This window comes from Patella vulgata, chromosome 6 (genome assembly GCF_932274485.2).
Source record: "Patella vulgata chromosome 6, xgPatVulg1.2, whole genome shotgun sequence".
Lineage (NCBI taxonomy): Eukaryota > Metazoa > Mollusca > Gastropoda > Patellidae > Patella > Patella vulgata.
In genome coordinates this window covers 42,494,931-42,509,392 of record NC_065884.2, presented here as the reverse complement: position 1 = coordinate 42,509,392, position 14,462 = coordinate 42,494,931, and the positions used below count along the sequence as shown (strand labels likewise).

The following is a 14,462-nucleotide window of genomic DNA, read 5'->3' as shown; positions in this document are numbered from 1 at the left end:
TTCTATGAAATACAAATACTTTTAATTACAGAGTGGTGTAAATGAAGTGGAGAGAGAGATAGAGAAAAGGGGTTTAATGTCCACTCGACACAAACTAGGTCATTTCGGGACTAACATATGGTTTTTAATTTTATTTCAATAATTCGCTTGCACGTACGGGTCTTTAGCGGTGGGAGGAAACCGGAGGACCCGGAGAAAACCCACGAGGTTGAACAGGCGACCCTACTCCTTGTCACGTACAACCGGGAATTGTGATAAAGCTCGCGCGTGCTAACCATTCGGCCATCCAACCCCCATAATTGAAGTGGAAGCCCTGGTTTCGACTTTCGACTATCACTCTGATCTCTAGTCTTTATCAAAATATGTACATGTATAATGTCCCAAGTAGGTACTATGAAGCTGATTCATTCTCAAAGAAGCATATGTAAGATTTAGATTAGGAGGTGGCCATTCTTGCTATAATACTTCAAAAATAGATAATGCAAAATGAATATATTGAAAATTTCATTCAAATTACTTTATTCTGAGCGAAGTTAACAATGTTTGTAGTTTTGACAAGATGTGTGCATTGATTGCTTATTATCATAACCACTGTACTGGTTGTTCGAGACTTAGCCTCGCCTTTTCATTTTTACATTAAATCATTAAATGGCCAAATCTATATGGAAGGATAACATTGCCAATATATTTTCAAGGCCAAAGTCAGTAGAAGGAGCTGGCATACAATAAGTCACCATACAATACGTTGGCTTACCATTCAATATAAGGGTGAATCAAGCTAGCATGCAACAAGAAATTCGCTGGTTAACCATGATTTCTGTGAAATAATGAGCTCAGTATGGCTAATCCGGGCCTTCAATAAACCCCATATTTTTACTTCATACCCCGACACCCCCCCCCCCCCCCCAAAAAAAGAACACACACACCCTTCACTTTAACTTGAATCTTTTTTTTCAAAGTAGGCTAGCTGGGTAAGACACTGGCTCGCTAGCCTGGAGGTCGCATGTTCGATCCCTGCATTGGTTGGGAAATTTAATGGAATTTTCCAACATGGTTTTACCTTGTCAGTGGTGCAGGAAGGAGGGCCTGGCAAGGACAGCGGTCTAGTCCTTCGGATGGTATGAATAAACGGAGGTCTCGTGTACACATTGGTAAAAGATCCCCTGCCAGTTGGAATTCGACATAAGAGTAGGTCATAGTGCCGCTGCCCGGGCAAAATTTCCCTCAAAGCACACTGTATAGCGCGTGCCCTTCTCCATAAGCCCAATAGGAAAAGAACAGTAGGACGTTAAACCCCATTTCATCTCATTTTTTCAAAGTATGTACTAGAAATTTATTTAAATATTTGAAAATAGAAATGAACGTGCAATTTAGTGATATGTAAAAGATATCTGGAATTCGTATTACGACAGGTACATGTATGTTTACTTTAAATACCCCCATCCCCGTCATTTAATAGAGTTTCGTACCACCAGACTTAGATATTTTTTCTTTCCCCTTGTCAATGATGCAGGATGGAGGGCCTGATAAGGACAACTATCTAATCGTTCGGATGGTACAAAAAAAATGGGTCCCGTGTACACATTAGGCGATTAGCGTGCATGTAAAAAATCCCTTGCCAGTTGGAATTCGATACAAGAGTAGGCTATATATAGTGCCGCTGTCCAGGCAAATTTTCCCTCATAGAACACTGCATGGCGTATGCCCTTTTCATTAGCCCAGTCGGAGCAGAACAGTAGGACGTTAAACCTCATTTTATTTCATTTCATTGATGGTTTTCCAAGGCCTGTAAATATGAGTACTGGTCCCCTTCTACTGACCTTGATCTAGTACACGGATTGCGAAAATTATTAATTTCCATCCTAGTCCGGACTTTTTTCTGTATGTACATGAGCTTTGTTCTATTATGCATTTGTCTATAATGCAAAATGCAGAAGTGTGATGTGCAAAATAAATATTATACTGTATTTTAACACTGTGATATTAGTATTGTGGAGCAATTGCAAATTGTACAACTGACATACAGTTTGCACCGTGAACATTGAAATAATTTGGTAACATTATCCTTCCATACTAATCTACAAGATACAACCGCATTTTGCAAGAGATGGATAGAGAACAAACTAAAAATAAAGTTTCATCAAAATCAGATAAAAATTGTAACTTCTAAAGCATCCACAACCTTGGTATTGCATACTTTTACACTATTTGCGTAGAAGGAGTAGCCATTTTGTAAGGCAGTTTCGGCCCGAGTCCAATAATATGCGCAAATATAAAAAAAAAAAAAATCTTTGGTATTAGATACTTTTACTCTATTTGCGTACAAGGAGCGGCCATTCTGTCCAGCAGTTTGGGTCAGATTTTTACGGAATTCAAACTCAACCTTCATTGATATATTTAAATATACACAATTTGACTTCTAGCGGGTCCACAAGCTAAAAATGCATTTTTCGTATAATCAGGGGCCATAATCCAGGAAGTTGTGTTCTGATATGCACGATTATCAAAAGGAACTAAGATCTTTAATATATAACATACATAAATTTAAAGTTTCATCAAAATTCGGATCAAAGTTGTGGCCTCTAGAGGGCCCACAACCTTGATATACCATATATTTACACTACATGTATTTGCGTATGAGGGGCGGCCTTTTTGTCCAACAGATTTCCATGAAATTCGAACTCAACCACCTTTACTTAGTATGTAACCATGATATATTTAAACATTTTTTTTTTAAATTGGATAAAAATTGTGACCTCCAGAGGGACCACAATCAGGGGCCATAATTCAGGAAGTTATGATCCGATATGCGGGAATATCGAAAGGAATTAAGATCTTTGGGTTATAAACTTACATTTCAAGTTTCAACAAAATCAGATGAAAATTGTGACCTCTAGAGTGTACACAAGCTAAAAACGTGATTTTACGTACAATCGTGGGCCACAATCCATGAAGTTACAATCCGATACATGCCAATAATGAAAGGAACCTATAGAGTGTCCACAAACAAATTGTGGACAGACAGGGGCGATGGCATAATACATCCATATGAAAATGTTGGTGTATAAAAATATATGTTATCATACATACATATGTAAAAACAAGAAACTGTGCTTGTAGCTTTGTGATCTGTAGCTTGAAAATTGACTGAGATACAGGCATATGAATTTTATGAGTTACCGAGGTTTTGAAAACAAATGTGTATCAATAATTTACTCAGATATCTTGTTTTTACCTTTCTAGTGAAGATTTATAGGGCTCAAATTTGGTAGTCTTCGATAAACTTTTTGTGTAGATTACGAATGTGTAATCAGACTACAGCTGAGTGGTAGGGTTTACATGCTATTTGGCAATGATAACCGAAAAAAATTTGGTGTAATTGTATATTTTCTGGATTTCTGGATCTTGATATTTTTTCCATTTGATCAAAATCTGTGTTTTGGGTCATTCCATGTCAATTATCGTATTTTCGAGCCAACTGAACCTGGTAGATGAGCACCTTAACCCATGTGCAGATACAAGGGGTATTTCGGGACCCCACGACCATATCCTTAACAACCATATGTATAACATTTATATATTGTCAGCTTAACGTTGTGTATAATGCATGCTAATAATCCGAAAATAAATAAATGACACATATTAATTAATACCACATTTATTTTTTTCAAAAGTATCAAGCAATCAAACTGATTATCAACCATACACTAAGTTTCATCACTCTCTATCAGATAGAATCAAATTGCTTATTGCTCTGCCTACCCTGAGCAGAAAATACCCATTATGGAACTTAGTCATGGTATTGATGTAATAAAACTATAAACCAAATTTCATCACTCTCACTTAATTAGAACTAAAGTTATGGTGTCCCAAAGAATCAACCAATCAAATTGCTTATCTCTGCTTCCCCTTAGCAGAAAATGCTCATCTTGGAACTCCATCAAGGAATTGACCTAATAAACACCTACACCAAGTTTGAGTGTTCTAGCTTAATTAGAAGGAGAGTTATTGTGTTACAAAGTCTCGGCCAATCAAATTGCTTATCGTTCTGCTTACCCTGAGCAGAAAATGCTCATTATCAAACTTAGTCAAGGTATTGATGTAATGAAACTATTCATCATTCTTCGAAAGGCAAGGGACAATTAAAAGTATTACATTTTACATTATCGGAAGCAAGCAGTCTTGTGGAACCCCCTACAAATTTGAGCCCTATATATCTTCACTAGAAGAAAGGTAAAAACTGGAGTAAATAACTGATACATATTTTGTTTTGAAAACTTATCGGTAACTCATAAAATTCAAGGGCCCACAACCTTGATATACCAGATGTTTACACTATTTGCGTAGAGGGGCGGCCATTTTGTCTGGCAGTTTTGTCCGATTTTCACGAAATTCGATCTCAACTAAGATTACGGTGTAACGGTGATATATTCGAACATTTTTGGAAATCAGATAATAATTGTGACCTCTAGAGGGGTCATAATACGGGAAGTTACGATCCGATATGCGCAAATTTGACAGCAGCCAAGATCTTTGTGTTATAAACGTCGTTTCAAGTTTCATGAAAATCGGATCAAAACTGTGACCTCTACAGGGTCCACAACCTTGATATACTAGATTTTCACACTATTTGCGTAGAGGGGCAGCCATTTTGTCTGGCAGTTTTTGTCCGATTTTCAAAAAATTTGAATTCATCCAACAATACGGTGTAAAGGTGACATATTCGAACGTTTTTCAAATCAGTTAATAATTGTGATCTCTTGAGGGACCACAAGCTAAAAACACGATTTTTTGTACAATCAAGGGACATAATTCAGGAAGTTACGATCTGATATGCGCGAATATCGAAAGCAACCACGATCTTTGGGTTATAAACATGCATTTCAAGTTTCATAGAGGGTCCACAACCTTGATATACCAGATGTTTACACTATTTGCATGGGGGGGGGGGGATTTTGTTTGTTAGTTTTGGTTCGATTTTTCATGAAATTCAAACTCATCCAACAATATGGTGCAGCGGTGACATATTCGTACAATCAGGGGCCATAATTCAGGAAGTTACGGTCCAATATGCACGAATATTGAAAGGAACCGAGATCTTTGGGTTATAAACTTACATTTCAAGTTTCAACAAAATCGGATAAAAATTGTGACCTCTATAGGGTCCACAACCTTGATATACCATATTTTTACGCTATTTGAGAACAAAGGGCGGCCATTTTGGCTGTCAGTTTTGGGCCGATTTTCACGAAATTCGAACTCAGCCGTCCTTAGGGTGTAACGGTGATATAATAATACAGTTTTTTTAAAATCGGATAAAAATTATGACCTCTATAGGGTCCACAAGCTAAAAACACGATTTTTCGTACAATCAGGAGCCATAACTCAGGAAGTTACGGTCCGATATGCGCGAATATGGAAAGGAACCGAGATCTTTGGGTTATAAACTCACATTTCAAGTTTCAACAAAATCGGATAAAAATTGTGACCTCTATAGGGCTCACAAGCTAAATACAGGGGCCATAATCCATGAAGTTTCGATCCAATACATGCCAATATCGAAAGCAGCCGAGATCTTTTGGAGATAAACCTACCTATATTTCAAGTTTGGTCAAAATCGGATAAGAATTGTGACCTGTAGAGTGTTCACAAACAAATTTAAAAAAAAACGTGTGAATATATCATAGTTATACACTAATGATGGTTGAGTTCGCATTTTTAGTTCGTGAATTCTCTGGAGGTCACAATTTTTTTTTCGATTTTAAAAATCATTTAGATATATTACCATTCCATCATAATGAAGGTTAAATTGGAATTTCGGGAAAATCGAAAAGAAACTGCCCAACAAAAACGGCTGTTCTTTGTACACAAATTGTGTATATGTACATTTGTATGTAATACAAAGGTTATGGGCCCTCTAGAGGTCACAATTTTTATCCAATTTTGATGAAACTTAAAACAAATCTTTCTATTTGCACAAAAAATCCTTTTTGTTTTTAGCTTGTTCTCTATCCATCTCTGGCAAAATGTGGGTGTATCCTGCCTGGCAGCTACTGGTTTCAAATCATATAATTATGCGGTAAGGCTTCACCTTTATTTCAATGGGAATTGCCATTGGTTTATTATATGTTATATATGTGCAGTATCAGCGGCTACAATTGATACACTATTTGAGGCTTTGCGCAAGTAAAATTAGGTACAGTTGCAAATTTTCAACACATATCATCACAGTTTGCATGGAAATAAGTATTTATGTTACAAATAGTGTATTTTCGAGTGACATGAAATCATGTGAAATTTCGCATAGCAGTTCGGTTTAATCGAATCATACAATTATGCGGCAAGGTTTAACCTTTATTTTAATGAGAATTGGTTTATTATATGTTAAGCTATGTTGGGGTCATTGTAATTGGAAATTAAGGGAGTTATAGGCCAGTAACTTTTTTGTAGTCAAATGACTACAAAACTTGCTCACAGGAAGGCCTTAGGAACGATCCACTAATGCGTCTGGAGCAAGACGGAAGACATCAATAGTGGAACCATGCTATTAAAAGGTCAGTGTCACTGGAAATTAAGGGAATTAGTAACTTTTTTGTCATCAAATCATGACGAAACTTGTTCAAAAGAAGTCCGTAGAACTGTCCACTACAGTGGCTGGATCAAGAAGGAAGACATCAGTAGTGGAACCATTTCTACGGTCAACCCTTAGAGGGAGAATGACTCAAATCAATGAGATTGAGTCTTGACTCAATCATCAATAAGATTGACTCAATTGAGTTTTCTGGGAGAAGGATTATGGAGACAAAAGGTTTTAAAGCATCAAAACAATAAATGGAAATAGATGTCCGGTAAGATAAGAATGCCAGTCAAGTCGTCCACAAGCAAAGTCGTTCACACAAAAAATCTGGTTAAGTCGTCCACACTCGTTGGTGGAGTCGTCCACACGGCATTGGTTGACTCATCCACACAACGGGATGTAGAAATACTCAGCCACTAAACGACTCGCCTATATAGTTCCAATACACTTTTCTTCCCCAGTTCATATAATTCCAATTTTATAAATATTTTATCATGAATAGTGTCCAACTTCTTCCTTTGCATACACTTTTCATGCAGGTGGGTTTCACTATAACAGAGTTGCCCTGTGAAATAACAGATCAAAGAATAAAATTGCATGGAGCCACTTTTTCGACACATGCTGTCTTCAGTTCAGAATATCCTGGCACCTCAAATAACCCGACGTTAAAAGAAAGCGCAGTGTCCACCTTACAACAACTTCCATTGATTTATGATTTATTTTATAATTTATTACACAATTTAGATAAACGATGTTGTTAGACATCATAAACTAATCTTATCAAAAAATGTTTATCCATCGAATAATTTATATTCAGATTTCATATCAAGTCAATTAAATGTCTAAACATTTTAAAAAATCATAATACCAATACTTTATTACAAAATCATCGGTGAACTAATCTAAAATAATAACAATACGAATATACTTTACTACAAAAAAATCGGTGAACTCGACCTAAAATCCAAAATCATAACCCCTATTAACAATACGAATATTAATTGAATATGTCAGAGGTGAACTAATCTCAGTCTAGCGATGAGAACGTAGCTAATAACGTTGAGATATACTGATACATGTGCTTGTTTTTAGCCATGATTGGGTGCCTTTTAGTTCCAAGTGGCAAACTCAATTTCTTTATTAATGCATGTAACATCTTAAAAATAAGATAATTTTATACTATTATGACTAATTAAAGGACAATATTGGTGCCAGTCATTATCACATATGTGATAGAGCTGTTTAAACACATTCCAAATATAATTTTAATACAGAGATCATTGCTACAATAGCTGAGTAGTACAGGTTTCCTGAATCGGAAGTGACGAATGCCAAAGGAAAACACGAGTCATCCCTCTATATAACTGACTGATGTGACGAGTGATAACAGATACACGGCCAAATTTCTATTCACTAATAATTCCTTTGAAGACCAAAAGTTGTTATGTTAAATACGATGATTTATACCTGTTTCAGATAGGATTATATGCTTAATTGTAGTTGGATGTGGCAGAAATGTTATAAATAACAATAATTAATCGTTGTTTTGATGAAAAATATTGTCAATTTTGCTTACTGAGACCCGATGTGATTTTCATTGGACTTTGCTACGTGGAACTAAATTACAGGCATCTCTTATCTCGAAACACAGGGGGTTGAGAGATGAGGTTTGTTATCTAATCTCGGTCGTGATCGGTAATTAACAAAAATCAACGAGTAAACTTATGGGTGCAGGCTGTTTCGTAACCTGGCTGTTTCGTACTTAGTTCGTTCGTACCTCACTTCCTACCCCAGATTGATTCGTACCTTTGTTGAAATAAAGGTGAAACATGTCGATTTAATAATAACCAACACATACAAACGCCATTTAAGTAGCTAAGTCTGTAACTCAATATCATCAAAAATCTTCTACATTCAAAACTCAAATTATTTGTCAACTTAAATCAACATTGGTCTTGAGATCTTAGAGGGAAAAGATGGGCTTCTGATATCCAATATTGGAGACAAAATAAACATTTTGCCATTGGTACACGAATCGTGTACCATAATGCGTTTCAGTGCCATTTGGAACAAGAGACTCAAAGAACGAGGCTAGACATATTCCACAAGTCATGTCAATGGGGACGCTATATTCTTATCTGGAGAGCATGCGCAATAAATACTATCGGTGTAGACTGGAATAACCAGACGCTACAGATTGTCATTCAATTGAGACTTCTGGCGTATTTTCGCCAAACATAAATGATTTGATTATCATATGCATTGCGAGCCATTTTTGTTGATTTCTAAGTCCCAAATATTAGCGATTTAATCATATTTGATTATCATATGCGTTGCAAGCCATTTTTGTTGATTTCTAAGTCCCAAATATTAGCGATTTAGCCCCTTTAACAAATTAAAAGATAGCGCGCCAGGTCGCCTACAGATAATAGTATGCTACATAGAAAATCACTGGATCAACAGTAGAACATGGCCAATTGCAAGCTTGTGTTTCTTCATGCAAGCATTAAGAACCAATAATGACGTGGGGGGTTGGCACAACGATCTAAACACCCAAGCAGTTATTGAAGCTAATATCAGAGGGAAAATTAAAGCGATAACAACGAATTCACACCCGTTTTACCCAGGGTTGGATTTTCAACCTGTGGGAGGAATACGCCCAGAATCCTGTTAGGGAGGTGTACCTTTGTTTAGAAACTTTGTATATGGACCAACTGCCGCTCCTGTTGCCGCCTAACATACTTGCCCACCAAGAGTTATAAAATAGAAGAAAATAAAAGCACAATTTTAATTCCGCCAGCAGTAGAGAAACAGAAAAAAAAAAACCCAACAAAGGTTGCAATTAACGAAGGTACGAAACGTATCATATGTGAGGTACGAAACAGCCTGGCTTAGTGGTTACAAAACAGCTGACATCCAAACTTATTTAATTTAATACATTTAAATTCTGTACGAGTCAAGTATTAGTTGTGGACGACTTAAAGGAGCTAAATCGCTAACATTTGGGACCTAGAAATTGACACAAGTGGGTCGCAACTCAAATAATACTGTAATATGAATGTATATAAACTGATTTATATTCAATCGTTTCCGTTTTTACTCTAATTTCAAATCAGTTATGTTCGTGAAATAAGCCAGCAGTCTCAATCGAATGCAAATTCCTAGCGTCTGGTTATTCCAGTCTACATACGCCGTTTGGTTTGGTGCAATATGTCTACAGTATGAACCGTGGTAAATTATAAACTGATTTCTTCGATTGTGAACAAACTACTGAATAAATGTTATTAAAAACTTGCCTATGTGTTTGAAATCACTTCCCGTTGAATAAAATCCATGGCACAATAAAATTTCCCAATGAAAAAAATAGTTCTCTCTTGAAAAGTCAATGTTTTTGCTTGTATTTTCGACAGTCTCCATCACAACATTGCACTTGTCACGTGGTGAGTTAATCCATCGTAATATTTTGAAGGGGGGTAAAGATTGACAAATTTTAACAATCACGTGTGCTGCTATCAAAACAGCACACGACCTTTTCGGTCGTTTGAGTTTGGACAACAAGATTAGGAACTAAAGACAATAATATTAATTCAGAAACAATTAATTGATTGTCAGTCTACTAAATTTTATTCACAATGAATATATCACTGATTACACGTATACTCGTAAATATTGCTTTCACATAATCATCGACCCATAATTGTAAATACCCTGTATCCTGTATAGTGTATATTATATATATTTTCATAAACTATATTAAATCTCTGCGTGCCAATTATTATAGGCAACTTTGTGGCTAACATTTACAAATAAACACACTTTATTTCATAATTTTAATTGATCATATTTCATAACAGGGTCTAATCCCAATGCTCTGTGGTTATTAGTCCATTTACAAAATTTTATGATTACCCGGTAAAAAAAAACAACAAAAAAACAAAAACAAAAACGGTCACCGCATGTTAATAATTTCCATATTTAATTCACGTTCCGAATGTTCATGTCAATAATATTCCTGATTAAATTACTCTTTTTTCTTTATTCGACAAATACTGAAGTCGAAACATTCTTGAAAAGAACAGTTCGGGGTGTCTAAATATCGTTTGTCGTCTTTATAAAAATGTATTTAAAACAAAAAAAATCACTCGTCAAAAGAGGCATCGCAGATTGCGTGTATTATTGTGTGTTAATTATGCAGACCGTGGGAAAAACTTGTGAAAGTTTTGCGCCAAATTTAACGGTTTTCACTGCATCTGTGTAGCATACAATAACTCATATGGCATGGTACCTTTTACGGTAATAGAATTCAAAGCGTTGATTGGCTGAGGCATGATCGCGATCTACAAAATGCCATCAGGAAATAGTAAAGATATTTAAGGGTGAGATTCAAGACCCGTAAAACGAATGTCATTCTTTTTTTTTTTACTGCACCTGTGTTCAAAAGAAATAATCCCACCCAACTCTCTAACCCAATAATTAATACAAGACGAAAACAAAATAACGGACTACAGGCTTATTTATGGTTGTAAACGCCCAAACTCATGGGTCCGAGAGCAATAGTGTATTCATACACAAATTTGAATTGGCGGAAGAGAGCCAAATACCGTTACGATATAAACAAGTCTAGCTGCGACCTCCTTGTATGAAATGATCTATCCCGATAAGTGACGTAATTAGCTTCCATGTTTGTATTTCTCGATGTCCAAGTGTGTGATGAGTTCAATTTTACAAGAGAGAACTTTTTTATTCGCTGGGATATTTAGTTGTGCAATGGATTTTATTTAACAGGAGTTGATTTCAAACTACACAGGTAAGTTTATAATAACCAAAGTTAAGTAGTTTGTTCATAATCGAAGAAATTCGTTTATAAAATAGGAAGGTTCATACAGTAGCCTCGTTCCTCGAGTCTCTTACTAGAACTGGGGCTGAAACGCATTATGGTACACGATTCGTGTTACCAATACCAATGGTAAAATATTTATTTTGTCTTGAAGTAGCTATGTCTCTAACTCAATATCATCCAAAATCTTCAACATTGAAAACACGATTTATTTGTCAAATTAAATCAACATTCATGTTGTGATCTTACTGGAAAAAGATGGGCTTTTGATATCCAATATTTAAGACAAAATAAACATTTTACTATTGGTACACGAATCGTGTACCATAATGCGCTTCAGCCCCAGTTGTATCAAGAGACTCGAGGGACGAGGCTAGACACATTGCACCAAATCAAACGGCGTATGTAGACTGGAATAACCAGACGCTAGAAATTTGCACTCGCTTATTTCGCCGAACATAACTGATTTTGAAATAGGAGTAAAAACGGAAACCATTGAATGTAAATCAGTTTATATACATTCAGATTACAGTATTATATGCGTTGCGGCCCACTTTTGTCAATTTCTAGGTCCCAAATGTTAGCGATTTAGCTCCATTAAATATTGGATATCAGAAGCCCATCTTTTTCTGGTAAGATCACAGCATCAATGTTGATTTAAAGGAGCTAAATCGCTAACATTTGGGACCTAGAAATTGACACAAGTGGGTCGGAACTCATATAATACTGTAATATGAATGTATATAAACTGATATACATTCAATGGTTCCGTTTTTACTCTAATGTCAAATCAGTTATGTTCCGCGAAATAAGCCAGCAGTCTCAATCGAATGCAAATTTCTAGCGCCTGGTTATTCCAGTCTACATACGCCGTTTGGTTTGGTGCAATATGTCTAGCCTCGTTCCTCGAGTCTCTTGCTAGAACTGGGGCTGAAGCGCATTATGGTACACGATTCGTGTACCAATGGTAAAATGTTTATTTTGTCTTAAATATTGGATATCAGAAGCCCATCTTTTTCCGGTAAGATCACAGCATCAATGTTGATTTAAATTGACAAATAATTTGTGTTTTCAATGTTGAATATTTTGGATGATATTTTGAGTTAGACTTGGCTACTTTAAATTGACAAATAATTTGTGTTTTCAATGTTGAAGATTTTGGATGATATTGAGTTAGAGACTTAGCTACTTAGTTGTTTACGAGTCCAGTATTAGTTGTGGACGACTTAACCATTACTATTATTACTAAATAAAATACTATAAGTATATAAGTTAGTAAAGTAAGTAGCCTGTGCTGTTGTACTTGTAGGGCCTACACATAACCAATGCCTTGTGGACGACAACTGTTGACGACTTTGCTTGTGGAAGAATTAACTGGCACCCTCCGGTAATATACCTTTGATATTTACACCTGGTATTACACATTTCATTTTAAATCATTGAAATTTTTTATGATATTTCAATTTTATTGCCATAAGTCACAAATTTTCCCGCAACAATCAGCCATTTTGTAAATAAAGAGACAATGAGAGATTCCTATTGGTTCAAATATATAATAGATGGCGCTGCGAATGGGATTAGACCACACTGTGACAGTTTGAGATGGTTCCTGGTGTGTGTTTGCTCCTGGGCACTTGCGCATGTCCGAGACTGTTGTTTACGTTAACAACGCAGCTATATCTATTTCCGCCATTGTGAAATGGTTCCTGATCATTGATCAGTTTTGGAACTATTTAGTTAGAGTTTGGTCATTAATAAACATGCTTGTTATCGTGATTAGCTGTTGTTTTAGTGATCAGTAGTTCTATCGTTCGTGATTTGTTGCCGTTGTTTTTTTTAGTGATTAGTCGTTACACACACGTACAATCAGTGGAAACCATACATCACTTTTTTGATGTTTTAACAATGTTTTAATAATTAACTGTTTTGCAGATTGAATATTGGAATATATGATTGGGATTTCTCTGTATCATTATTTTAATTTTGTACTTATTAAAATTTTTACAACTTCACAATAGAGCATATGTGTTTTATTACTCAAATACAAAACCTTAATCAGGTAAATCATGGGATCAACATCTGAAAATAAATCTGAAAACACTCACTTCTTGAACATGAATATATATTTATCACCCCATTCCATATAAAGAAAAGAAAGTGGTACTAAATACTCCTTGTAAATTTGGGTTCAAACATGCATGCAGATTGCACAATTGGCCTACATTGCATACTCTGCATTTATACAAGGGACAATTATTTTCTATTAAATTTTCGCATTGTTGACGAGAATATTCAATATTTATACCGAATAATAATAAAGATCGTCAATTTGTATTTCTACTTTTTATTGAAATAAACAAACATTAGAAACTCGACACCCTCACCTGCCAGAAGTATTACTGTAAATATTGGTAGATAATAGTAGAAACAGATTTAACCCTAAGAAAATCTTAGAGGTAATCCTATCACGAGGAGTAAACACACACTGTGTCCATAACGGTTTGAGTTGACTCTTACAACTGCGCATGCGCTAAACGGTAATCACACACCGGGAACCATCTCAAACTGTCACACACACTCGCAAACCTCACCAGATTCCATCATGGATCGTATAGTAGGCCTACAGTTCTATTAGTAAGTGCGGGTGGACCGCACTACACGCAAAACAATATGATTCCAGTACCCTACATCTGGCCTCGGCTGTATGACGAAGTCCGCCATTGGAAATACTTTCAAGTTCCCGGATTACCAACGGCGTTAACCATGACGACGTCTTTGAAGAATGTTTTATCATACAAATATTTCAGTCTGAAGCCAGGGGCGGATCCATGATATTTCGAAAGGGGGGGGGGCGTACTTTGAGGGCGAAGCACGAACTATGAGCGCCACAGGCGCGAAGCAACTGCGGGGGGTCTGGGAGGCCTCCCCCATAAAGAATTTTAAGATAAGACTCCATATATATGCGATTTCCTGGCATCTGATCTTCAAATATTAAACACAACTCCCACCCTATTTCCAGTGTTTTTTTGTCTGCAAAATCACCAGGAA

At 36.1% G+C, this 14,462-nt stretch overlaps 1 protein-coding gene across 1 annotated transcript in view; it reads right to left on the bottom strand.

Moving 5' to 3' along the window:
- LOC126823280 (cell cycle checkpoint control protein RAD9A) overlaps positions 1-12,956 on the bottom strand; it is a 41,318-nt gene extending 28,362 nt beyond the window's left edge. The window contains exon 1 of the mRNA XM_050552019.2: positions 12,811-12,956. Within this exon, the coding sequence (XP_050407976.1) occupies positions 12,811-12,844 (34 nt within the window). The 5' untranslated portion in view covers positions 12,845-12,956. The remainder of the gene's footprint in view (positions 1-12,810) is intronic.
- Between the last annotated feature and the right edge of the window lie 1,506 nt (positions 12,957-14,462).